Genomic DNA, 24,971 nt, shown 5'->3' with positions numbered 1-24,971 from the left:
ACCCATTGTGTGACAATAGCAAATTCGCTATTGTCACACCGATCCTCCTCCTGGAGGAGACTGGCTTCCTGATTGGCCGCATGGCAAACCCCATGCCATTGGCCGAGGAGGAGGCGGGAGCGGGAGGACCAGAGAAGACGCGCCGCCGGAGTGAGGATAAGCCGCCCGCCGAAGCCGTGGCCGAAGTGAGAAGAAGCCGCCCGCGGAAGCCGTCGCCGGAGCGAGAAGAAGCCGCCCGCCGAAGCCGTCGCCAGAGTGAGAAGAAGCCGCCCACCGAAGCCGTCGCCGGGAGTCCGGGAACTGTTCCAGGTAAGTGCACTGGTCTCGGGGGGTGGCACATTGCATTTCCATCTATATACTGCCTGCCTCTGTACACCGCTGCAGCCATACACAGCCAGAGCCCAGCAACCCACCATCATCCCTCCATCCCTATGCTGCCTGCCTTTGTACACCGCTACAGCCAGTGGCGGCTGGTGCTCAAAATTTTTTGGGGGGGGGGGGGGGCGCAAACAGAAAAACAAGTGACCAGCGTGCCCCCAATCAATGCAGAGTGCCACAGCGTGCCCCCAATAAATGCAGAGCGTCACAGCGTGCCCCCAATCAATGCAGAGCGCCACAGCATGCCCCCCCCAATCAATGCAGAATGCCACAGCGTGCCCCCTATCAATGCAGAGTGCAACAGCGTGCCCCCCAATCAATGCAGAATGCCACAGCGTGCCCCCTATCAATGCAGAGTGCCACAGCATGCCCCCATCAATGCAGAGTGCCACAGCATGCCCCCATCAATGCAGAGTGCCACAGCGTGCCCCCCAATCAATGCAGAGTGCCACAGCATGCCCCCAATCAATGCAGAGTGCCACAGCATGCCCCAATCAATGCAGAGCGCCACAGCATGCCCCCAATCAATGCAGAGTGCCACAGAATGCCCCCAATCAATGCAGAGTGCAACAGCATGCCCCCAATCAATGCAGAGCTCCACAGCGTGCCCCCCAATCAATGCAGAGCGCCACAGCATGCCCCCAATCAATGCAGAGCGCCACACCATGCCCCCCAATCAATGCAGAGACCAGCGTGCGTGCTACCTTCACTGCAGTGTGGGCTTCCCCCTGAGACCAATGCACTTACCTGGCGGCGGCTTCTCTTTAGTCCCGGGGGCAGCTTCTCCTCTCCTCGAGACTCCGTCCTCTTCTGCGGCGGCGGGAAGGTGACCGGGCGGTGGCGGTGGGTGACTGATGCACGCACCGGCACCGCCCCCAAAGAGGTCAGCAGGGATGTCCTGAATCATGATTGGTCCAGGCTGGAGTCTGGACCAATCATGATCCAGGACATCACAAAAGGGGGAGTGTCGGAGCGCAGTGCTCTGCGCCCAGGTGTCCCCCCAGAAGGCCGCCAATCGGCGCCTCCGCCGGGTGGAAAACCCCACAGCCCCATAGCCACCAATGAGTCCGGTGCCCCTAGTGGGCTAAAAATTTAAATTTTTTTTTTTAAATCTTTTTTATTAATTTTTTTTTCTGGGGGGCGGCGCCCCTGCGCCCCCTATCGGCCGGCCGCCACTGACTACAGCCCTTGCAGGAGCCATACACAGCCAGAGACCAGAAGGGGCACGCATGCTGAACTCTGCATTGAAGGGGGCACAGCACAGTGTTCATTGCATTGAAGGGGGCATGTACGCTGGTCTCTGCATTGAAAGGGGGCATATACCATCTCCTGTACCATGACCTGTGACATGCCTGTACCTTCACCTGTGCCATGACCTGTGACATGCCTATACCATATCTGTGCCATGCCTATACCATCACCCGTGCCATGCCCTTACCATGACCTGTGCCATGCCTATACCATATCTGTGCCATGGCTATACCATCACCCGTGCCATCACCCGTGCCATGCCCTTACCATGACCTGTGCCATGCCTATACCATATCTGTGCCATGCCTATACCATCTCCTGTACCATCACCTCAAAGTCATGCAATTTTTTAAAGCGTTTTTTGACGCGAAGCAATACCTATTACATTTTTATTTTTGCGCCCCCCCCAAAAATTTTGAGCACCAGCCGCCACTGCTTCCTGCACTCTCTTCTCCTCATCTCTCTCTTCCCACACTCTCTGCATCTCTCTGTTCCTGCACTCTCTTCTGATCTCTCTCTTCCCGCACATCAGGGATGAGTTTCTCTCACCTGCACTGCCAGCCCCGCACTGCCAGCACCAACCTCCCATACACCGACAGGCAGCAAGCCCCTCCCCTACCGCGCTCCCATTGGCCGCTGCTCCCCGGGCGGAGATTGGCTCCCGTAGCTTGTGTCTGACTTTGTTAATGGAAAGTGTAGATGAGAGCGGAGAGCGGAGAGAGCGGCGGGCGCTGCGGACGGCTCTGTGTCCGGACTCATAGGGATCAGAGGGATAGGGATCGGTGGGATCAGAGGGATCGCTGGGGAAGACACCGCAGGGCTCAGTGAGGATCTCACCTCTGGAGATCTCTCTACAAAGTGATTACAAAGTGACCGGAGTGCCGGGATCTACCGGGATGGAGTTCTTACCTCTGCTGCTGTGCCTGACCGGACTCTTCTCCCCGGTGAGTAATGACCGGTCTGTGTGTTCTGTCCGGTGTCACCTTCTTCACACTTCAATAATAATAATGATACAATGTATCACAGGAAGGAACCACCGATGTGTAGAATGAGGAACCTCCCCATGTATGTGACCAGGATCTCCGATGTATGGGATGAGGATCCCCCAATGTATGGGATGAGGATCCCCCAATGTATGGGATGAGGATCCCCCAATGTATGAGATGAGGATCCCCCAATGTATGGGATGAGGATCCCCCAATGTATGAGATGAGGATCCCCCAATGTATGAGATGAGGATCCCCCAATGTATGGGATGAGGATCCCCCAATGTATGAGATGAGGATCCCCCAATGTATGAGATGAGGATCCCCCAATGTATGGGATGAGGATCCCCCAATGTATGAGATGAGGATCCCCCAATGTATGAGATGAGGATCCCCCAATGTATGGGATGAGGATCCCCCAATGTATGAGATGAGGATCCCCTAATGTATGAGATGAGGATCCCCCCAATGTATGAGATGAGGATCCCCCCAATGTATGAGATGAGGATCCCCCCAATGTATGAGATGAGGATCCCCCCAATGTATGAGATGAGGATCCCCCCAATGTAGGAGATGAGGATCCCCCCAATGTAGGAGATGAGGATCCCCCCAATGTAGGAGATGAGGATCCCCCCAATGTAGGAGATGAGGATCCCCCCAATGTATGAGATGAGGATCCCCAATGTATGACATGAGGAACCTCCAATGTATGAGATGAGGAACCCCAAATGTTTAAAATGAGGAACCTCCAATGTATGAGATGAGGAACCCCAATATATGGGGTGAGAAACCCCAAATGTTTGAGATGAGGAACCCCCCCAATGTATATGATGAGGAACCTTAATATATCGGATGAGAAACCCCAAATGTATGAGATGAGAAACCCCAAATGTATGAGATGAGGAGTCCCAATGTATAGGTTGAGGAACCCAATGTATACAATGAAAAACCCCTAATGTTTGAGATAAAACCCCCCAATATTTGGGATGAAGAACCCAAATGCATATGATGAGGAACTCTAAATGTATGATTGAGGATCCCCAATATATGAGATGAGGAACTCAAATGTATATAATGAGGACCCCCCCAAGGTATGAGATGAGGAGTCCCAATGTATATGAGAAGAGGTTTCCAAATGTGTCAGATGAGTATAAACTTTTGCATAGGATGGGAAAACCCCAATGTATTAGATGAGGTACCCACACCAAATGTATCAGATGGGGGGGACCCCCGATGTAATGCGGGAACTCTGATGTGTCAAATTAGAGACCCCCACTGTGTCAGATAAAGTACCTCTGATGAATCAGATGAGTTACCCCCCCCCCCCCAATATATCAAATGTGGGATCTCCAGTGTATCAGACAAGGGACCCTCAACATAATAGATAAGGGACCCCTGAAGAATCAGGTGAGAGACCCAAACAAATTAAATGAGCAACCCCAATGTATCAGATGAGAGGCCCCCAATGTATGCGATGAGGGACTCCTGATGTATCAGATGAGCAACCCCAATGGGTCAGATGAAGAACCCCAATGTATCAGATGAGAGAACCACAATATATGAGATGAGGGACCCCTGATGTATTCGATAGCGGAAACCCCTATGTATTAGATGATGGACCCCTAATATATTAAATAAGAGTCTCCAAATGTATGATATTATGGAACCCCAATCTATTAGATGAGGGACCCCCCCCCCCCAATGTATCAGATGAGAGAAACCCCAATTTATCTATGAAGGGTCCCCAATGAATAAGATGAGGGAACATCAATGTATCACATAAGGGAGCCCCCCACTCCTCCAATGTTTCAGAGAACACATGGGCATTAAAAACAAATTGCGTAAGAATGCATTTTTTGCACGGTTTTGACTCGTTAAGGAACGTTGTCTATGCAGTTTTGACTCGTTAAGGAACGTTGTCTGCACGGTTTTGACTCGTTAAGGAACGTTGTCTGCGCGGTTTTGACTCGTTAAGGAACGTTGTCTGCACGGTTTTGACTCGTTAAGGAACGTTGTCTGCACGGTTTTGACTCGTTAAGGAACGTTGTCTGCGCGGTTTTGACTCGTTAAGGAACGTTGTCTGCACGGTTTTGACTCGTTAAGGAACGTTGTCTGCGCGGTTTTGACTCGTTTAAGGAACGTTGTCTGCGCGGTTTTGACTCGTTTAAGGAACGTTGTCTGCGCGGTTTTGACTCGTTAAGGAACGTTGTCTGCAGCTTTCTGTACTTGTAACCGTTTGGAATGAAAGCGGACACGTTTGGGACGCACGTTTGGGACGCGTTGTCATTGGCTTGAATTGAGGCATATGACCAGCTTTGCAAATTATCAATACCTGCCCAATGTTGCAGGCAAAATCAATACAACGCAAAGCGAGCGAACGCAGTGTGGATTCAGCGTGTGCCCTGCGTATGACGAACGCTGGCTTTTCAAAGTTTAATGACGCAAAGCAAGCGCCTGTTCACTGCGCTCCTGATAACAGCATGCATGCCAAGTGCTGGACGGATTGTCAGCTTAGTGGGTTCCAGGGAGGGCTCTGCTGGCGTCTGGCAGTGCGTGTGTGGGAATGCCAGCGATCGCTCCTTGCACAGTAGTCTGCATTTGCACTAAACCTGCCATGCGTGAACTTGTCGTATTTTTTTCCTGCTTGTAGAATGGCAGCCGGTTCTGTGCCAAATCTAACAGCCTGGACAAATATTCTGACTCACCGATTATAGCCGGGAATGACTTGGTGTGTGACACACAGAGGAGATACTGGTCGGCTCTCCAGCTGTTGCAGAGTACAGCTGTCACATTGCTTCTATCATGCTTGCTATGCTGAGACTTGTAGTTCTACAAGAGGTTAGCTATCCCTCCAGATGGTACCGGTCAGACCACACAAGAGGCTAGCCATCCCTCCTGGTTTACTGGTCACACCACACAAGAGGCTAGCCATCCCTCCTGGTATACCGGTCACCCCATACAAGAGGCTAGCCATCCCTCCTGGTATACTGGTCACACCACACAAGAGGCTAGCCATCCCTCCTGGTATACCGGTCACCCCATACAAGAGGCTAGCCATCCCTCCTGGTATACCGGTCACCCCATACAAGAGGCTAGCCATCCCTCCTGGTATACTGGTCACACCACACAAGAGGCTAGCCATCCCTCCTGGTATACTGGTCAGACCATGCAAGAGGCTAGTCATCCCTCCTGGTTTACTGGTCACACCACACAAGAGGCTAGCCATCCCTCCTGGTATACCGGTCACCCCATACAAGAGGCTAGCCATCCCTCCTGGTATACTGGTCACACCACACAAGAGGCTAGCCATCCCTCCTGGTATACCGGTCACCCCATACAAGAGGCTAGCCATCCCTCCTGGTATACCGGTCACCCCATACAAGAGGCTAGCCATCCCTCCTGGTATACTGGTCACACCACACAAGAGGCTAGCCATCCCTCCTGGTATACTGGTCAGACCATGCAAGAGGCTAGTCATCCCTCCTGGTATACCGGTCACACCATACAAGAGGCTAGTCATCCCTCCTGGTATACTGGTCAGACCATGCAAGAGGCTAGTCATCCCTCCTGGTATACTGGTCAGACCACACAAGAGGCTAGCCATCCCTCCTGGTATACCGGGCAGACCACACAAGAGGCTAGCCATCCCTCCTGGTATACCGGTCAGACCACACAAGAGGCTAGTCATCCCTCCTGGTATACCGGTCAGACCACACAAGAGGCTAGTCATCCCTCCTGGTATACCGGTCACACCACACAAGAGGCTAGCTATCCCTCCTGGTATACTGGTCACACCACACAAGAGGCTAGCCATCCCTCCTGGTATACTGGTCACACCATACAAGAGGCTAGCCATCCCTCTTGGTATACCGGTCACACCATACAAGAGGCTAGCCATCCCTCCTGGTATACTGGTCACACCACACAAGAGGCTAGCCATCCCTCCAGGTATAGCACTCAGTCAATGTTGCTGCTCCAGTTTCTCACCTTCCATAAGCAGTCTTGAGGCTTGAGGTCATCGTTGTAAATCTACCTGTCCTGTGCCTTAAGATCACAGTGTTGTGGAGTGCCAGTATAACATTTTTTTTTTTAAAACTGTAAAAATATTTATGATTTTTTATTTTTACTATTTAATTTGATAGCATGTGATTTTTATTTATATTTTTATTAATAATAAAATGAAAAAAAATATATTTTTAATTTAATTTTAATTTGATGTTTAATTTTATTTATAATTTTTATTAATAATAAAAATATAAAAAAAAAACATAAGGTAAGCCTACCTGTCATATGACATCAGATCGCAGTGTTGTAGAGCACCAAAATAACAAAATCAAATTTAATGTAATTTGATCATTTTATTTATATTTTTTATGAATTTATAAAGATATAAAAGTAAAAATATTTTTACAATTTAATATAAATACAATTCAAAATCAAATTTAAATTCAGTATTAAAATATATTTTTAAGTATTAAAAATTATAAATACAATTAAAAATTAAATTACAATTTTTATTCTTAAATATAAAAGTTTAAATATATAAAAGGTAAGCCTATCTGTCGTGTGACCTAAGATCCCCACATTGTAGAGCACCAGTATAAAAAAAAAAAAAAAAGTGTATCCATTTTTATTTTTCATTTAATGTAATTTGAATTGTATTTATAATTTTAATAAATAAAAATATAAATAAAAATAAAATAAACAGCCAATCTGAGTATTTAGCAGTGGGAAATTAGTTCCTAATGGAAACAGCTGACTCTGTAACAGCAGGTCACTGTTGCCTGGACTGTGCAGTTAATAATTCCAAAATTATTCTAAAATGTATTATTTTAGACATTTCAGTGAAAAGATTAAAAATATTTTATATAATTTTTTAAATATTTTCATGTATTAAAAAAATATATATATATGTGTGTGTGTGTGTGTGTGTGTATCTATATATATATATATATATATATATATATATATATATATATATATATAATTAGTGTGTATAATTCTATTTTTTTAAATATGAAAGATGATGTTACATCGATACCTAACATGTCACACTTTAAAATTGCGCACACTCATGAAATGGTTACAAACTAGAATACTTAAAAATCTCCATAGGCTAAGCTTAAAAATGTTTTACAGGCTACCTGTTTAGAGTTACAGAGGAGGTCTAGCTCTAGAATTATTGCTCTCACTCTAATGATTGCGGTGATACCTTATGTGTGGTGCGAACGCCGTTTCACATATGCGTGCGCAACTTAGGTTTGCGTTCGCTTTTGCATACACGGAATGTTAGGGGCCCTTTAATATTTTTTTTTTTTTTTTTTAATTTCTTTTACACTGTCCTTTTTTAATATTATTAATAATAATAAAAAAAATACAGGTGTATGTATATATATATATATATATGTATGTGTGTGTGTGTGTGTGTGTATATATAATATATACATCTATATATATATATATATATATATATATATATATATATATATATATATATATATATATATATATATATATATATATATATATATATATATATATATATATATATAAAGTGCCTTGGGAAAGCATTCGGCCCCTTTGAACTTTTCGACCTTTTGCCACATTTCAGGCTTCAAACATAAAGATATAAAACTGTAATTTTTTGTGAAGAATCAACAACAAGTGGGACACAATCATGAAGTGGAACGAAATTTATTGGATATTTCAAACTTTTTTTTAACAAATCAAAAACTGAAAAATTGGGCGTGCAAAATTATTCAGCCCCCTTAAGTTAATACTTTGTAGCGCCACCTTTTGCTGCGATTACAGCTGTAAGTCGCTTGGGGTATGTCTCAATCAGTTTTGCACATCGAGAGACTGAAATTTTTGCCCATTCCTCCTTGCAAAACAGCTCGAGCTCAGTGAGGTTGGATGGAGAGCGTTTGTGAACAGCAGTTTTCAGTTCTTTCCACAGATTCTCGATTGGATTCAGGTCTGGACTTTGACTTGGCCATTCTAACACCTGGATATGTTTATTTGTGAACCATTCCATTGTAGATTTTGCTTTATGTTTTGGATCATTGTCTTGTTGGAAGACAAATCTCCGTCCCAGTCTCAGGTCTTTTGCAGACTCTATCAGGTTTTCTTCCAGACTGGTCCTGTATTTGGCTCCATCCATCTTCCCATCAATTTTAACCATCTTCCCTGTCCCTGCTGAAGAAAAGCAGGCCCAAACCATGATGCTGCCACCACCATGTTTGACAGTGGGGATGGTGTGTTCAGGGTGATGAGCTGTGTTGCTTTTACGCCAAACATAAAGTTTTGCATTGTTGCCAAAAAGTTCCATTTTGGTTTCATCTGACCAGAGCACCTTCTTCCACATGTTTGGTGTCTCCCAGGTGGCTTGTGGCAAACTTTAAACAACACTTTTTATGGATATCTTTAAGAAATGGTTTTCTTCTTGCCACTCTTCCATAAAGGCCAGATTTGTGCAGTATACGACTGATTGTTGTCCTATGGACAGAGTCTCCCACCTCAGCTGTAGATCTCTGCAGTTCATCCAGAGTGATCATGGGCCTCTTGGCTGCATCTCTGATCAGTCTTCTCCTTGTATGAGCTGAAAGTTTAGAGGGACGGCCAGGTCTTCGTAGATTTGCAGTGGTCTGATACTCCTTCCACTTCAATATTATCGCTTGCACAGTGCTCCTTGGGATGTTTAAAGCTTGGGAAATCTTTTTGTATCCAAATCCGGCTTTAAACTTCTCCACAACAGTATCTCGGACCTGCCTGGTGTGTTCCTTGTTCTTCATGATGCTCTCTGCGCTTTAAACAAACCTCTGAGACTATCACAGTGCAGGTGCATTTATACGGAGACTTGATTACACACAGGTGGATTCTATTTATCATCATTAGTCATTTAGGTCAACATTGGATTCTGGAGAGAGTTTGCTGCACTGAAAGTAAAGGGGCTGAATAATTTTGCACGCCCAATTTTTGAGTTTTTTATTTAGCATAGTTTGAAATATCCAATAAATTTCGTTCCACTTCATGATTGTGTCCCACTTGTCGTTGATTTTTCACAAAATATTACAGTTTTATATCTTTGTTTGAAGCCTGAAATGTGGCAAAAGGTCGTAAAGTTCAAGGGGGGCCGAATACTTTCGCAAGGCACGGTGTGTATAATATATATATAATTTTTTTTTGTTCAGTTCCTATTACAAGGAATGTAGACATTCCTTTGTAATAGAAATAAGGGATGACAGGTCCTCCTTATAGAGCGATCTCGGGTCAAAAAGACCTCAAATCTCCCCTCTAGCTTTTTGAAAGCAATGGATCAAAGAAACAAAAATTGTTTACTTCCACCCTAGATCAGAGTTCATGAGGTTGCTCCGGTCCTCCAAGATCATAGAGGTGGGGAGAGATGGTCTGGTCTCTGTTCACCTCTGTGGCCAGCCGCGCCATAACCCCGGTAAACCACTTGCAAACCGCAATGTATATACGTATTGCTGGCGGCAAGGGGTTAAAGTGGTTGTAAACCTCAGACATGAAATCTGAACAAAGCATATCCCTCTATGGTGTGTGCTTGTCTCAATCTAGAGCACTAAAGCCTCGTACACACGTACCGAATGTCGGCCGAACGATCGTCCGTCTTTTGTCCGGTGCTGTCCTGTCGGTTGAAAAGTGCTAAAGACTGCACACGAATTTTGTCGGCCAACAACAGCCGACTGCAGAAGTGATGTCATGTGATGGTTTACTTTCCGTGTTTTTTTTCTATTCTGAGCATGCCCAGTCTTGCTCATCTGCTGTTTGTCGGCCGAATTCTGTACTGACTGGCGAACAATCGGCCGTTCTGGTGTTGGCCAACAAAAAAATTTTAATGCCTGCACACCAGATTCTGTTCGGCCGAAAAGTCGCAGTCGGTTGTCGGAAGCATCATACTAACAAGCCTACAATCGGCCGATCGTTCGGCGGCCGAATATTTACGGCCGACAATCGCTACGTGTGTACGGGCTTTAAGTGTCATTTCTGTCTGCTGCCTCCTTCTGCTATCAACATAAATCACTCCTGGCAAGTTTTCCTGGCAATAAGAGAAAAATGGTGACAGGGGAGGGACCTCCAGCACACAGCCTGTGATTCACAGCCTCAGCTCTATTCCTGTGTGCTATGTAAAGGGGGGTGTGTCCCTTCCCTCCAATCATCTCTCAGAGCTCTGCAGAGTGAAACTTCAGCTCCCGCCCCCGGTTTTCTGAACGCCCAGAAAAGCTTTATAAATTCTGGACTGTGAACAGATGAAGAGAAGACTGCAGATAAACAGGTTCAACTTATGTCAGAAGATTTGTGTCCTCTCTATTACCTGAGGCCAGTCACTTCACTGGGTATATGGAAGGGTTTACAATCCCTTTAATAGTGAATTCAGTCTTAGACCCCTTTCACACTTGTGCGACTTGGGACTGCAAAGTCGCACGACAAATCGTTCTCCGTGATTTCCAATGAGTACCGATCATATCTGTGCGACTTCAAAGTAGTCCCTGCACTACTTTGGTCCGACTTTAATGCGTTTTGAGGTCCAGAGGCCTCAAAATTACACAGGCATTGCTTCAAGTCCAGTCAAAATTGCCGCAAAAAAATTGCTGCAAAATCGCATGAATTTTAGGTCGCACAAGTGTGAAATACGCATTCAGAGTCCACACCTATGTCTGTTGATTTATTCCCCAACTTTTCCACTTCAGCTGCTCGGCAATGGCATAGGAATGTATTGTAGGAGGAATCTCTGCATTGTCTCAGCCGGCTCTACAACATGGTGACCCCCCATTCATAGGATGGATCCCTGGTTGGTCAGGGGTCACCGTGTAACGTAGGAGGAATCTCTGCATTGTCTCAGCCGGCTCTACAACATGGTGACCCCCCCATTCATAGGATGGATCCCTGGTGGGTCAGGGGTCACCGTGTCATCGCTGGGAAACTCCATGGGGGCTGAACGATTGAACTGCAGGAATATTGGAGGTGTGGCTTATTGCAACCATTCAGATGTCACCTGTAATTCTTATACGCTGTACGGGAAAACTAAGTCTCGGTAAACGCTAGAGCAGCTTCAAAGTCACGCCGCACAGTGCGACTTCATCGCAGCTTGCAAACTACTTTTTTTTACCAGAAGTCAATGCAAGTCGCTCTGAAGTCGCCCCCCAAGGAGCCTTTTTCTGAGTCAGTGACTTGATTCACTCCGGTTAGAACGGTTCCATTGCACTGAATATGGAGCGACTTGTCAGGGGAGTAAGTCGCCGGACAGGTCGCCCCAGTGAGAACCGATCCTAACAGGTGAAGGGTGACTGGATGCAGCTGGCAGTGTACACGGTGCTCACCTCCAAACATCAGCTCTTTGGCTGCATTCATACTGCAGTGTCACCTTTTTGTACAGCAAGATTTTTTTTTTTTTAGCCGATTTATTCATTTTTTATTTATTTATCATTATTTTATTATTATTGTTTTTTTTTTTTTTTGTTAGGGGTTAGAATTAGGGATTGGAGTTAGGGGTATATTTATGTATTTTATTTATTAATATTATTATATTTATCATTCATCTTATTTTTATTTTTAATTTTGTTAGGGTTTAGAAGTAGGGTCAGGGTTTGAGGTTGAGTATATGTGTATTTTAATATTATTATTGATTTGTATATTTTAAAATATTTTTATTCTTTATTTTTATTTTTTTTTTTTTCTTTTGTTAGGGTTAAGGGTTAGAATTAGGGATTGGGGCTAGGGGTATATTTTGTTTTTTATTTATTATTATTATTATTATTATTATTATTATTATTATTATTATTATTATTTTATTTTTATTTTGTTGGGGTTTAGAAGTAGGATCAGGGGTTGAGGTTAGGGGTATATATGTATTTTAATTATTATTATTATTATTATTATTATTAATAATAAAAACTATTTTTATTTTTTTAATTTTATTTATTTTTTCTTTTGTTAGGGTTAGGCGTTAGAATTAGGGGTTGGGGATAGGGGTATATTTATGTAATTGTATTTATTATTTTATTGATCATTTTATTTTTATTTTGTTAGGGTTTAGAAGTTGAGTCAGGGGTTGAGGTTAGGGGTATATATGTATTTTATTTATTTTTATTTTCTTTTGTTAGGGGTTGGGGTATATTTATGTATGTATTTATTATTATCATTATTATTATTATTATATTATTATTATTATTTTTCTTTTCTTTCATTAGGGTTAGGGGTTTATTTATGTGTTTTATTAGTATTTAGTTATTATAGTAATAATAAAATACCTAATTACACCCCAAACCCAACCCCTAATCCTAACAAAAAAAAACATAAATAGTAATAATGTATATGTATTTATTATTATTATTATTATTATTATTACTAATTATTATTATTATTATTATTATTAGTATTATTTTGATATTATTATTATTATTATTATTATTATTATTATTATTATTAATAATAATTTCTTTCATTAGGGTTAGGGGTTTATGTGTTTTTTATTAGTATTTCGTTTATTAGTATTTAGTTATTATAGTAATAATAAAATACCTAATTGCACCCCAAACCCAAAACTAACCCCTAATCCTAACAAAAAAAAAACATAAATAGTAATAATAATTATTTATTATTATCATTATTACTATTTATTTTTATGAAGTTATTGCATTTTAGCAGAAAAATGCTTGAAAACTTACAAAATGTGCAAATCGTGCGCTTCAGTGCGTTTTCTATGGGGGGGGGGAGCTTAATAAACCAATTTTGCCAAATCAAAATACAAAAGAAGCCTTTAGTGCAACAACGCACGCGCGTGTTTTGGCATGTCACGTTCAGGGCAGTGCATTGATTTTTTTTATGAGCTGCCCCATACACAAGAAACAAAGAAAATAATTTCCTGACCCTTTTCCAAAATTGCGGTTTGGCACACGTAAAACGCATGCATCAGCTGATGGGTGGGGGTGTCATTACCACTTCATGGCATCTCCGCATCTGCTAAAGGGCAGCTTAATGAGTTCCTGACATGCACAAGGTGTCCTCCTAGCCTCAGTGGGCGCCTTCTTTTTCTGGGACCCCAGAAGGTGTATTTAGAGAAAATTCTCAGAGCTTTTAGTACTGTGAAACTAGAGGTACGTGCATTCTGGGCGACTGGGGGCAAAATCCAATCTCACTCGTTTTTCTCCCCAGGTTGAATGTTTTTCATTCATTAAAAATAGAGTGGTTTGAGAAAATACTCCATTATGGCCCCTAGATGGAGCCGATGATCACAGGAAATAAATATTTTCACACGCCTTCGCCACATGCAGAAATGTGAACCTAAAGCCTAATCCCATCCCAACCCCTCAGAAAGCTGGATAAGTCTCTATCCTCCCCCCCCCCCCCCCCCTTTCAGATAAATGGTGATAAATAGATCAATAAACCACCACTACAACCCTAATCATACTACAGCAAATAATTACATTTCAGTGCAATAATAAATCTCCAGCGGTCTACACATAACAAAACATTTGTGTTTCATTAACCACTTAAGCCCCGGAGGATTTGGCTGCTAAACGACCAGAGGGCATTTTGCGATTCGGCACTGCGTGACTTTAACGGACTATTGCGCGGTCGTGCAACGCTGTACCTAAACGAATTTGGCGTCCTTTTTTTCCCACAAACAGAGCTTTCTTTTGGCGGTATTTGATCACCTGTGCGATTTTTTGATCACGCGCTATAAACAAAAAAAGAGCGTAAATTTTGCAAAAATAGCAATATTTTTCCCTTTTTTTTATATGAAATTCCCCCAAAAAAAAATGTAAAAATCAAAATTTTTTAATATTTTCGGCCAATTTGTTTTATGCTACCTATGTTTGGTAAAAAAAAATCGCAAAAAGCGTATTTTGATTGGTTTGCGCAAAAGTTATTGCGTTTACTAACAAAGGGAAAGATTTTTGTCATTTTTGTTGTTTTTTTTTTTTAACGCGTAATGGCGGCGATCTGCGATTTTTTTTGCGGTACTGCGACATTGCGGCGCACAGATCGGACCCTTGACTGACATTTTTGACACTTTTGGGGTTACCAGTGACATTTCTACAGTAATCAGTGCTATATATATGCACTGTTACTGTAAAAATGCACTGGTAGTGAAGGGGTTAACTTTATTTGAGAGGGAGGGGCTGTGTGTGTCCCTAGGGGCGTGATTCTAACTGTGATTGGCTGTGGCTTCAACTGTATGCAGAGTGATCAATGGATCTACATAGTAGATCCATGTGATCATCTCTCATACAGAGAGGAGAATGACAGGCAGCTTGTTTACACAAGCTGCCTGACTATCTCCCTCTCCCCCGCCGATCGCAGAGTGGCCGGCGGCGATCGGGTCCGCCGGTCACACGCGCGGGGGGGTCCGTGACCACGCGGGAGCGGGAGCGGGAGCGCGCCTCCGGCGGCGCGCTCGCTCCCTAAACCCTCACAGGCGAGCGACGTAGACCTACGTCACTTTGCCTGTGAGGGGCTGACCGCCGCCGTAGATAGTCGTGCGGCGGTCGGCAAGTGGTTAATAATACATCCCTTCAGAGCTAAAATAATAAAAACAATACAAATATCACCGAAATAATAAATCACCACAGTTCCAAAAATAACAATTCATATGTTTCAGGGCTCGCTCACACCACAAAGGTGCGTCCGAGCATGCTCATATTCTGTGTGTTCCCATGTGGCTCGTGTTGGACAGTCCATTAATTTTAGAGAGCTGCCCAATGTGCTGGAATCCGCATAAAATATCGCAGGCACCATTTTTTTCAATAACACTGCATGGTACTGCGGTTGGTGGCTGCAAATGCCACCTCAATCACTAGATTCATGTGGGTACCATTAGAAGTTAATGACACCTGTGCGCATGTGCAGAAGGTAGCAAGTTTTTAGTGCAGTTCTAGAAAATACCCGTTGTATGCGTTTCGTCACAGGGACTTCCTCAGAAGCCACATACTCCTGCAAATCCTTGTGACGAAATGCGTTGAGGGTGGATCTGATGCAGGACGTTGTTAGGCACCCACAAGTGTTGGGGGTGTTTATTGTACGGGATCTTGTTCTACTGTTTTATGTAAGTGCAGTTTTATTATTTAAAGTGCTTTTTTTACTCGTTCTTTATGCATTTCATTGCAAGGACTTCCTCAGAGGACCACATACACCTGGAAGTCCTTGTGACGAAATGCGTTGAGGGCGGATCTGACACAAGATGTTGTGAGGAACCCACAAGTTTTGGGTGTGTTTAGTGTACGGGATCTGGTTCTACTGTTTTATGTAAGTGCAATTTTATTATTTAAATGTGCTTTTTACTCGTTCTTTATGCATTTCATTGCAAGGACTTCCTCAGGAGGCCACATACTCCTGGATGTCCTTGTGATGAAATGCGTTAAGAGCGGATCTGATACAAGATGTTGTGAGGAACTTAAAAATATGGTAGTGTTTGACAGCATATGTCTAAAAGTCCTTGTGATTAAATTCGTTGAGGGTGGATCTGATGCAAGACGTTGTGGGGAACCCACAAGTGCCAGGGGTGTTTATTGTACAAGGACTTGTTCTACTGTTTTATGTAAGTGCAATTTTATCATTTAAATAAAAGTGCTATTTACCCGCTCTTTATGCATTTAGTTGCAAGGACTTCTTCATGAGTCCACCTAGAAGTCCTTGTCATGAAATCCTGGAAGTCCTTGTCATGAAATGCGTTGTGGGCGGCTCTGACGCAAGACGTTGTGAGGAGCCAAGAAGTTTTGGGGTGTTTGACAGCATATGACTGGCAGTCCTTATGATGAAATGCTTGAGGGTGGATCTGACGCAAGATGTGGGGAACCCAGAAGTGCCAGGGGTATTTATTGACAGCATATGCCTGAAAGTCCTTGTGATGAAATGCGTCGAGGGTGGATCTGACGCAGGACATTGTGGGGAACCCACAAGTGACGGGGGTGTTTGCTGTAAGGGATCTTGTTCTACTGTTTTATGTAGGTGAAATGTTATCATTTTAAATAAGTGCTTTTTACTTGCTCTTTATGCATTCTGTTGCAAGGACTTCAGGAGACCACAAACTCCTAGAAGTCTTTCTGACGAAACATGTTGAGAGTGGATGTGACACAAGACGTTGTGGGGAACCCAGAAGTGTCGGGGTGTTTATTGTCCACATATGCCTGAAAGTCCTTGTGATGAAACACGTTGAGGGTGGATCTGACGCAAGAAGTGGGGGAACCCAGAAGTGCCAGGGGTATTTGCCAGGGGTATTTATGGACAGTATATGCCTGAAAGTCCTTGTGATGAAATGCGTTGAGAGCGGCTCTGACGCAAGACATTGTGGGGAACCCACAAGTGTCAGGGTCGTTTATTATATTGAATCTTGTTCTACTGTTTTGTGTAAGTACAATTTTATCATTTAAATACGAGTGTTTTTTTCTCGCTTTACTTTGTTTTTAAGGACTTCCTCAGGAGACCTCAAACTCCTGAAAGTCCTTGTGAGGAAACATGTTGAGGGTGGATCTGACGCAAGGCGTTGTGGGGAACCCAAAAGTGCTAGGGGAGTTTGACGGGATATGCCTGAAAGTCCTTGTGATGAACCGTGTTGAGGGTGGATCTGATGCAAGACGTTTTGGGGAACCCAGAAACACCAGTGGTGTTTCTTGACCTCATATGCCTGAAAGTCCTTGTGATGAAACGCATTGAGACTGGCTCTGATGCAAGATGTTGTGGGAAACTCAGAAGTAGCGGGGGTGTGACATATATATTAAAAAAGAATAGCGCGCAAATGCAAAAGAAATAACTACCAAATCTGAAGACAATCCATAAATAAAAATGGGGGTTTGGTCCCACCATATGGCCATATCGTGCTCAAGCCCACTACTGCGTCAAAGTACCCCATTATCAGTGGGTCCTACACTATCCATGAAAAAGAGATGAATCCAGCCTTTCTTACCCTTGGAGATAATACTCCTTGCTGGGAAGGATGTGCAAATGCACTACAGGGGACTCCTCCTATATCCACTTGATGGTGGACACTGAGTACAGGTGTGTGTGGGGGGGTGGGGAGGGTTGCTCAACCTTGATAGTCTGGTCAGACCGAATACATAATAAACAGGCAAAAAATTTGGGGGAGCATACCCATGTATTTCTAAAGCTGCTGCAGCTATGAACCAAAAGACATGTATATTAAAAAAGAATAGCGCGCAAATGCAAAAGAAATAACTACCAAATCTGAAGACAATCCATAAATAAAAATGGGGGTTTGGTCCCACCATATGGCCATATCGTGCTCAAGCCCACTACTGCGTCAAAGTACCCCATTATCAGGGGGTGTGACATATGCCTGAAATTCCTTGTTACTAAACATGTAGAGTTGATTCTGATGCAGAACATTGCGGGGAACCCAGGAGTGCTGCGGGTGCTTATTGGCAAAACGAGTTGAGGATAGATCCTGACTGAAGATGTTGTGGGGATACCAGAAGTGGTGGGGTGTAACATCATATGCCTAAAATTCCATGTTATGAAACACTTAGAGTTGATTCTGATGCAGAACATTGTGGGGAACCCAGAAGTGTCGGGAGTGTGACAGCATATGCCTGAAATTTCTTGTGACAAAACGCGTAGTGTGGATTTTGACGCAGAACATTTTGGGGGACCCAGAAGTGCCGCGGGTGCTTTTTGACAAAACGTGTTGAGGGTGGATTCTAACGCAAGACGTTGGGAACCCAGAAGTGCACAGGGTGTGTCAGCATATGCTTGAAAGTCCTTGTGATGAAACGCGTTGAGCGTGGATCCTGATGTAAGACCTTGTGGGGACCCCAACAATGCTGGGGGTGTGACAGCATTTACCTGAAATTCCTTGTAACAAAACGCGTAGAGTTGATTCTGACACATTGTGGGGAACCCAGATGTGCTTCATTTGCTTTATGACAAAACGTGTTGAGGGTGGATTCTGACGCAAGACATTGTGGGGAACCCAGAAGTGTCTGGGGGTGTGTCAGCATATGCCTGAAAGTCCTTGTGACAAAACACATTGAGGGGGGAGCTAATGTAAGGCATTGTGGGGAACCCAGAAGTGTTGGGAGGGTGACAACATATGCCTGAAATCCCTTGTGACAAAATGCATAGAGTGGATTTTGACGCAGAACAGACGTGGGGAACCCAGAAGTGTTGGGGTGCGGGGTAACAGCATATGCCTGAAAGTCCTTGTGATGCAAGATGTTGTGGGGAACCCAGAAGTGGCAGGGGTGTTACAGCATATGCCTGAAATTCCTTGTGACGAAACGTGTAGAGTGGATTTTGACGCAGAACTTTGTGGGGAACCAAGAAGTGCTGCGGGTGCTTTTTGATGAAACACGTTGAGGGTGGATTCTGACACAACATTGTTGGGAACTCAGAAGTGTCTTGGGTGTGTCAGCATGAGCATATGCCTGAAAGTCCTTGTGACGAATCACATTGAGGGGGGATCTGATGTAAGGCATTGTGGGGAACCCAGAAGTGTTGGGGGGGTGACAGCATATGCCTGAAAGTCCTTGTGATGAAACGCATTGAGGGTGGATCCTGACGCAAGATGTTGCGGGAACCCAAAAATGTCAGAGGTGTGACAGAATATGCCTGAATGTCCTGGTGACTAAACGTTTTGAGGGCGGATCTGATGCAAGATGTTACATTATGAAGATTGTATTTTTTTAGGTATGATGCTGAGCGGGTGGTTGGATAATAATGAACCTTAACCCATTCAAGTGATAATGGCCGCTCGGCAAGCATCTGGCAATCAGACGCAATGCACATGGCTGGCATGTGCTAGTGCTGGGTTCAAGGGGACACTGCCTGTCTAATCCCCCCCCCCCCGAAGAGCAATCTGAATGCAGATCGCTCTTCAGAGACCAAAGCAAAATAAGTGTGAAGAGCCCTTAGGGAAGGATGAAAGTGGGATGATGGCCTCTGGAGGCTGGGATATTCCCAGTGACTTGGTTCTTATCTCGACTTCCTTGATGTAAATGGTAAGGGCCAGGAGGTTGATGTCAATGGTAAGGGCCAGGAGGTTGATGTCAATGGTAAGGGCCAGGAGTTTGATGTTAAAGGCCAGGAGGTTGATGTCAATGGTAAGGGCCAGGAGGTTGATGTCAATGGTAAGGGCCAGGAGGTTGATGTCAATGGTAAGGGCCAGGAGGTTGATGTCAATGGTAAGGGCCAGGAGGTTGATGTCAATGGTAAGGGCCAGGAGGTTGATGTCAATGGTAAGGGCCAGGAGGTTGACGTCAATGGTAAGTTCCAGGAGGTTGACGTCAATGGTAAGGTCCAGGAGGTTGACGTCAATGGTAAGGGCCAGGAGGTTGACGTCAATGGTAAAGGCCAGGAGGTTGACGTCAATGGTAAGGTCCAGGGGGTTGACGTCAATGGTAAGGTCCAGGGGGTTGATGTCAATGGTAAGGTCCAGGGGGTTGATGTCAATGGTAAGGTCCAGGGGGTTGATGTCAATGGTAAGGTCCAGGGGGTTGATGTCAATGGTAAGGTCCAGGGGGTTGATGTCAATGGTAAGGTCCAGGGGGTTGATGTCAATGGTAAGGTCCAGGGGGTTGATGTCAATGGTAAGGTCCAGGGGGTTGATGTCAATGGTAAGGTCCAGGGGGTTGATGTCAATGGTAAGGTCCAGGGGGTTGATGTCAATGGTAAGGTCCAGGGGGTTGATGTCAATGGTAAGGTCCAGGGGGTTGATGTCAATGGTAAGGTCCAGAGGGTTGATGTCAATGGTAAGGTCCAGGGGGTTGATGTCAATGGTAAGGTCCAGAGGGTTGATGTCAATGGTAAGGTCCAGGGGGTTGATGTCAATGGTAAAGTCCAGGAGCTTGATGTCAATGGTAAGGGCCAGGAGGTTAAAACTTTCCCGCACTGTATTCAAAGGACAGACTTTTTATTTCTATCCTGCTGATTTAGCTCATTCATAAAAGACTTCATCACCCGGCCAAAATGTGGAGGATGGGATCTATATACCTTTTTATAAAGAATTAAAGAGGACCTGTTCAAATTATAGAGGATCCACCCGCCCCCCAACCCACCCTTCCAGCTGCCCGTGTGGAAAAGGCTTTATTATGGAAAAAATCATAGGAAATGTTATGAAGGATATGTAGAGGTCACAGAATATCCATCATTTATGAAGAGGAATAACAGTCCAATGCCCATCCACCCAGACTTTTGGTACTTGGAAGCCCCCCTAGCTGACTGACTCCATTTATGAGTAGATGGGATTGATAGCTTCGGGCTTCTGCACATCCCTATTGATTGAAGCTGGTTTATTGGGTCGGTGCACCCGCGCTCCACCCTCTGCAGTCACCGGCGGTGCTGGCAGGATGACACTGGATGTCACATAAATTCTGTTGGTCTTTAAAATGCCAAGAGCAATAAACGCCAGTGCAAACAGCAGCGGGGATGTGCAAAGGGCACGGAGGTTTGCTCTGGGCGGGCCGAGTTTTTTTTATGAGGTTGGACGACGATTTGATAACCTCATATTTTTTGGAACGACCGCAAGTGAGCGAGAGTGGCGCATTCTGCTGTTATTTTTGTGGCTTGTGTGATTTTTTTTGTTTTTTTTTGTGAGCGGTCCTTGTTTCCAATTGTGTTATGACATTGTTTCAGATTGCTACTTCTATTTTTTTCTTTTAATGTATTTATTAAAAATAAAAAAATAAATAAAAAATAAATAAATAAAAAATAATAATATATATATCACCTTGTTTCAGATTGCTACTGCTATTTTTTCTTTAATGTATTTATTTAAAAAAATAAATAAATATATAATCTCACAAAAGTGAGTACACCCCTCACATTTTTGTAAATATTTTATTCTATTTTTTCATGTGACAACACTGAAGAAATGACACTTTGCTACAATGTAAAGTAGTGAGTGTACAGCTTGTATAACAGTGTAAATTTGCTGTCCTCTCAAAATAACTCAACACACAACCATTAATGTCTAAACCGCTGGCAACAAAAGTGAGTACACCCCTAAGTGGGGGGGGGGGGGGCCTTAAAAAAAGAAAAGGAATGCAGCTGCCACATGTAATAATTGGTAAGCAGTAATATTTGACATTTTTGGTTTTATGTAGCTTAAACCCTTCTGCCTTGCAGCACCGGAGTTCTATGTTGGAGTCCTGGTCAGGACACGATCTGCATGTTCTCCCTGTGCTTGTATGGGGTACCCTGGAGGACAGACATGCTGGTAGGTGATTGGTTCCGGTCTGAGTTGGTCTCGGGGCCGGTTCACACCACAAGCAGTCCAGTGCCGTTTTTTTTTTTACTGCATCAAAATGCATGGAAAGTTGGTTATGTGGTTTCACACCAGAGCGGTCAGTTCCAGAAAAACGTAGAACATGCTACATTTTTTTTTTTCTTTTTCTGGACTGTACTGGAAAACTGCACCAAAAACACACTGGAACACATGTCCTTATTTCGGGTAAAGAAAAAGAGGTGTAAAATGCACCAGAGCGCATCAAAAGTGCACATGCAAAAAAGCATCTGCGTTTCTATGGTGTGAACTCGGCTTAAAAATTATAATTTTTTTTTTTTTATTTAATTAATGTGGCTGGAGTTTTTCATTGAAGCCAATGGCACACGATTTTTTGCATTGAAGTCAATGGGATGTGATTTCTGCATTGAAGTCAATCAGATGCGATTTCTGCATTGAAGTCATTGAGACGCGATTTTTGCATTGAAGTCAATAGTACACAATTTTTTACATTGAAGTGAATGGGATGCGATTTTTTTATTTTTTTTGCATTGAAGTGAACGAGGCGCGATTTTGCATTGAAGTCAACAGTACCCAATTTTTTACATTGAAGTGAATGGGATGCGATTTTTGCATGAAAGTCAATGGGGGTGTTTTTTGCATCAAGTCAATGGGACGTGATTTTGCATTGAAGTCAATGGGATGCGATTTTTGCATTGAAGTTAATGGCATGTGATTTCTGCATTGAAGTCAATCAGATGCAATTTCTGCATTGAAGTCAATGAGACGCAATTTTGCATTGAAGTCAATAGTACACAATTTTTTACATTGAAGTCAATCGGATGCGATTTTTGCATTGAAGTCAATCAGATGCGATTTTTGCATTGAAGTCAATCAGATGCGATTTCTGCATTGAAGTCAATGAGACGCGATTTTGCATTGAAGTCAATGAGACGCGATTTTGCATTGAAGTCAATAGTACACAATTTTTTTACATTGAAGTGAATGGGATGCGATTTTTGCATTGAAGTTACTGGGATGCGATTTTTGCATGAAAGTCAATGGGGGTGTTTTTTGCATCAAGTCAATGGGACACGATTTTGCATTGAAGTCAATGGGGGGCGATTTTGCATTGAACGAACCGTGTGTAAAGTGCTGTGGAATTGAAACGAAAGATGTGCTGGTCACTCTGCTCTCCCCTTCTATCAGCACGCCCCCTTATTAGCATATGAGCACTGCAGCACAGCTGATTGACTCTCTGTGCTGCTTCTTCCTCTCCCAGTCTGAGCTCTGCTGTACAGGGGTTGTGATAGGCTGCTACCGGCTCAAATTGAACGTTTTTGTGAACACCGATCTGCATTCATTTTTATCTTTTACATCGGCCTGGATTTCCGACTTAACTCTTCTTAGTATTTTGCATGGAAGTCAATGAGATGTGATTTTTGCATTGAAGTCGGTCGGATGTGGTTTTGCATTGAAGTCAATGGGACACAATTTTGCATTGAAGACAATGGGACACGATTTTGCATTGAAGTCAATGGGACGTGATTTTTGCATTTTAGTCAATGGGACACGATTTTGCATTGAAGTCAATGGGACACGATTTTGCATTGAAGTCAATGGGATACGATTTTGCATTGAAGTCAATAGGACACGATTTTGCATTGAAGTCAATGGGATGTGATTTTTGCATTGAAGTCAATGAGACGCGATTTTTGCATTGAAGTCAATGAGACGCGATTTTTGCATTGAAGTCAATGAGACGCGATTTTTGCATTGAAGTCAATGAGATGCGATTTTTGCATTGAAGTCAATGAGACGCGATTTTTGCATTGAAGTCAATGAGACGCGATTTTTGCATTGAAGTCAATGAGATGCGATTTTTGCATTGAAGTCAATGAGACGCGATTTTTGCATTGAAGTCAATGAGACGCGATTTTTGCATTGAAGTCAATGAGACGCGATTTTTGCATTGAAGTCAATGAGACGCGATTTTTGCATTGAAGTCAATGAGACGCGATTTTTGCATTGAAGTCAATGAGACGCGATTTTTGCATTGAAGTCAATGAGACGCGATTTTTGCATTGAAGTCAATGAGACACGATTTGTGCATTGAAGTCAGAGACGCAATTTTTGCATTGAAGTCAATGGGGGTGTTTTTTGTATCAAGTCAGTAGGGGGCAATTTTGCATTGAACGAACCGTGTGTAAAGCGCTGCGGAATTGAAACTAAGGATGCGCTGGTCACTCTGCTCTCCCCTTCTATCAGCACGCCCCCTTATTAGCATATGAGCACTGCAGTGCAGCTGATTGGCTCCCTGTGCTGCTTCTTCCTTTCGCAGTCTGAGCTCTGCTGTACGGGGGTTGTGATAGGCTGCTACCGGGTCAAATTGAGTTTAAAATACTATTATTGGTGTTTTCCTGAACACAGATCTGCATTCATTTTTATCTTTTACATCTGCCTGTATTTCTGACTTAACTCTTCTTTAGAAGTGAGTATTATTATTATTAGGTTTTTTTTTTTTTTTTGCATCCCCCCCAACAATAATTTTGGGTTTTGAAGATTCTTAATGAGAAGTTTACAGCATCTGGTATATATGCAAATATGTTGGCTATAAATCCCCAGTAAGCTGGGGAGAGGGTGAGGAGGAAGCAGCGTGGCGGTTGGCCAGGCTCTTTGCAGCAATTCGCTTCCCACCCCCAGTATTGCACAAGTCGCCCGCTCTTTTCTAGGTCGCACGCAGTGATGTCTATCTCCTCCATGCAGTCACATTAGATTCTCATTGTGCAGCAGGCCGGAGGTGTTGACAAGTTTATCACTTAGTGCCTGCTGCTCAGAGGCGGCTGTGTAATGTGTTATTGCAGGCCTGGGATTGCTGAGCCAGCTACTACACACCGAGATAGGGGCCGGGGAGGCCGCTTGTCACTGCCAACAAGGCGATAGTGTCACTTCTAGGAACTCGCTTGGACGCACGTGTTGTGCAATAGTTGGCCGCTTCATATGGACGAGGACCGTACAGAAAAACGCAACATCAATAGTAGATGGTTCCACCGCTGTGGTCCTTCCTGTGGCCAACACAAAAAAAAAAAAGACATTTTTTTTTTTTTTTTTTTTTAACCACTTAAGCCCCGGAGGATTTTCCTGCTCAAAGACCAGGG

General features: G+C 43.7%; 1 protein-coding gene across 2 annotated transcripts in view; it reads left to right on the top strand.

Moving 5' to 3' along the window:
• The first annotated feature begins 2,483 nt into the window (after positions 1-2,483).
• Positions 2,484-24,971, top strand: part of VIPR1 (vasoactive intestinal peptide receptor 1) — a 498,950-nt gene continuing 476,462 nt past the window's right edge. For both annotated transcript variants that reach the window (XM_082258025.1, XM_082258024.1), the window contains exon 1: positions 2,484-2,573. In XM_082258025.1, coding sequence (XP_082114151.1) covers positions 2,526-2,573 — 48 coding nt within the window. In that variant the 5' untranslated portion in view covers positions 2,484-2,525. The remainder of the gene's footprint in view (positions 2,574-24,971) is intronic.

This window comes from Pelophylax lessonae, assembly GCF_965119305.1.
Source record: "Pelophylax lessonae genome assembly, chromosome: 5".
In the NCBI taxonomy this organism is placed as follows: domain Eukaryota; kingdom Metazoa; phylum Chordata; class Amphibia; order Anura; family Ranidae; genus Pelophylax; species Pelophylax lessonae.
The sequence above is the reverse complement of the archived record's forward strand: the minus strand, read 5'-3'. Positions and strand labels throughout refer to the sequence as shown.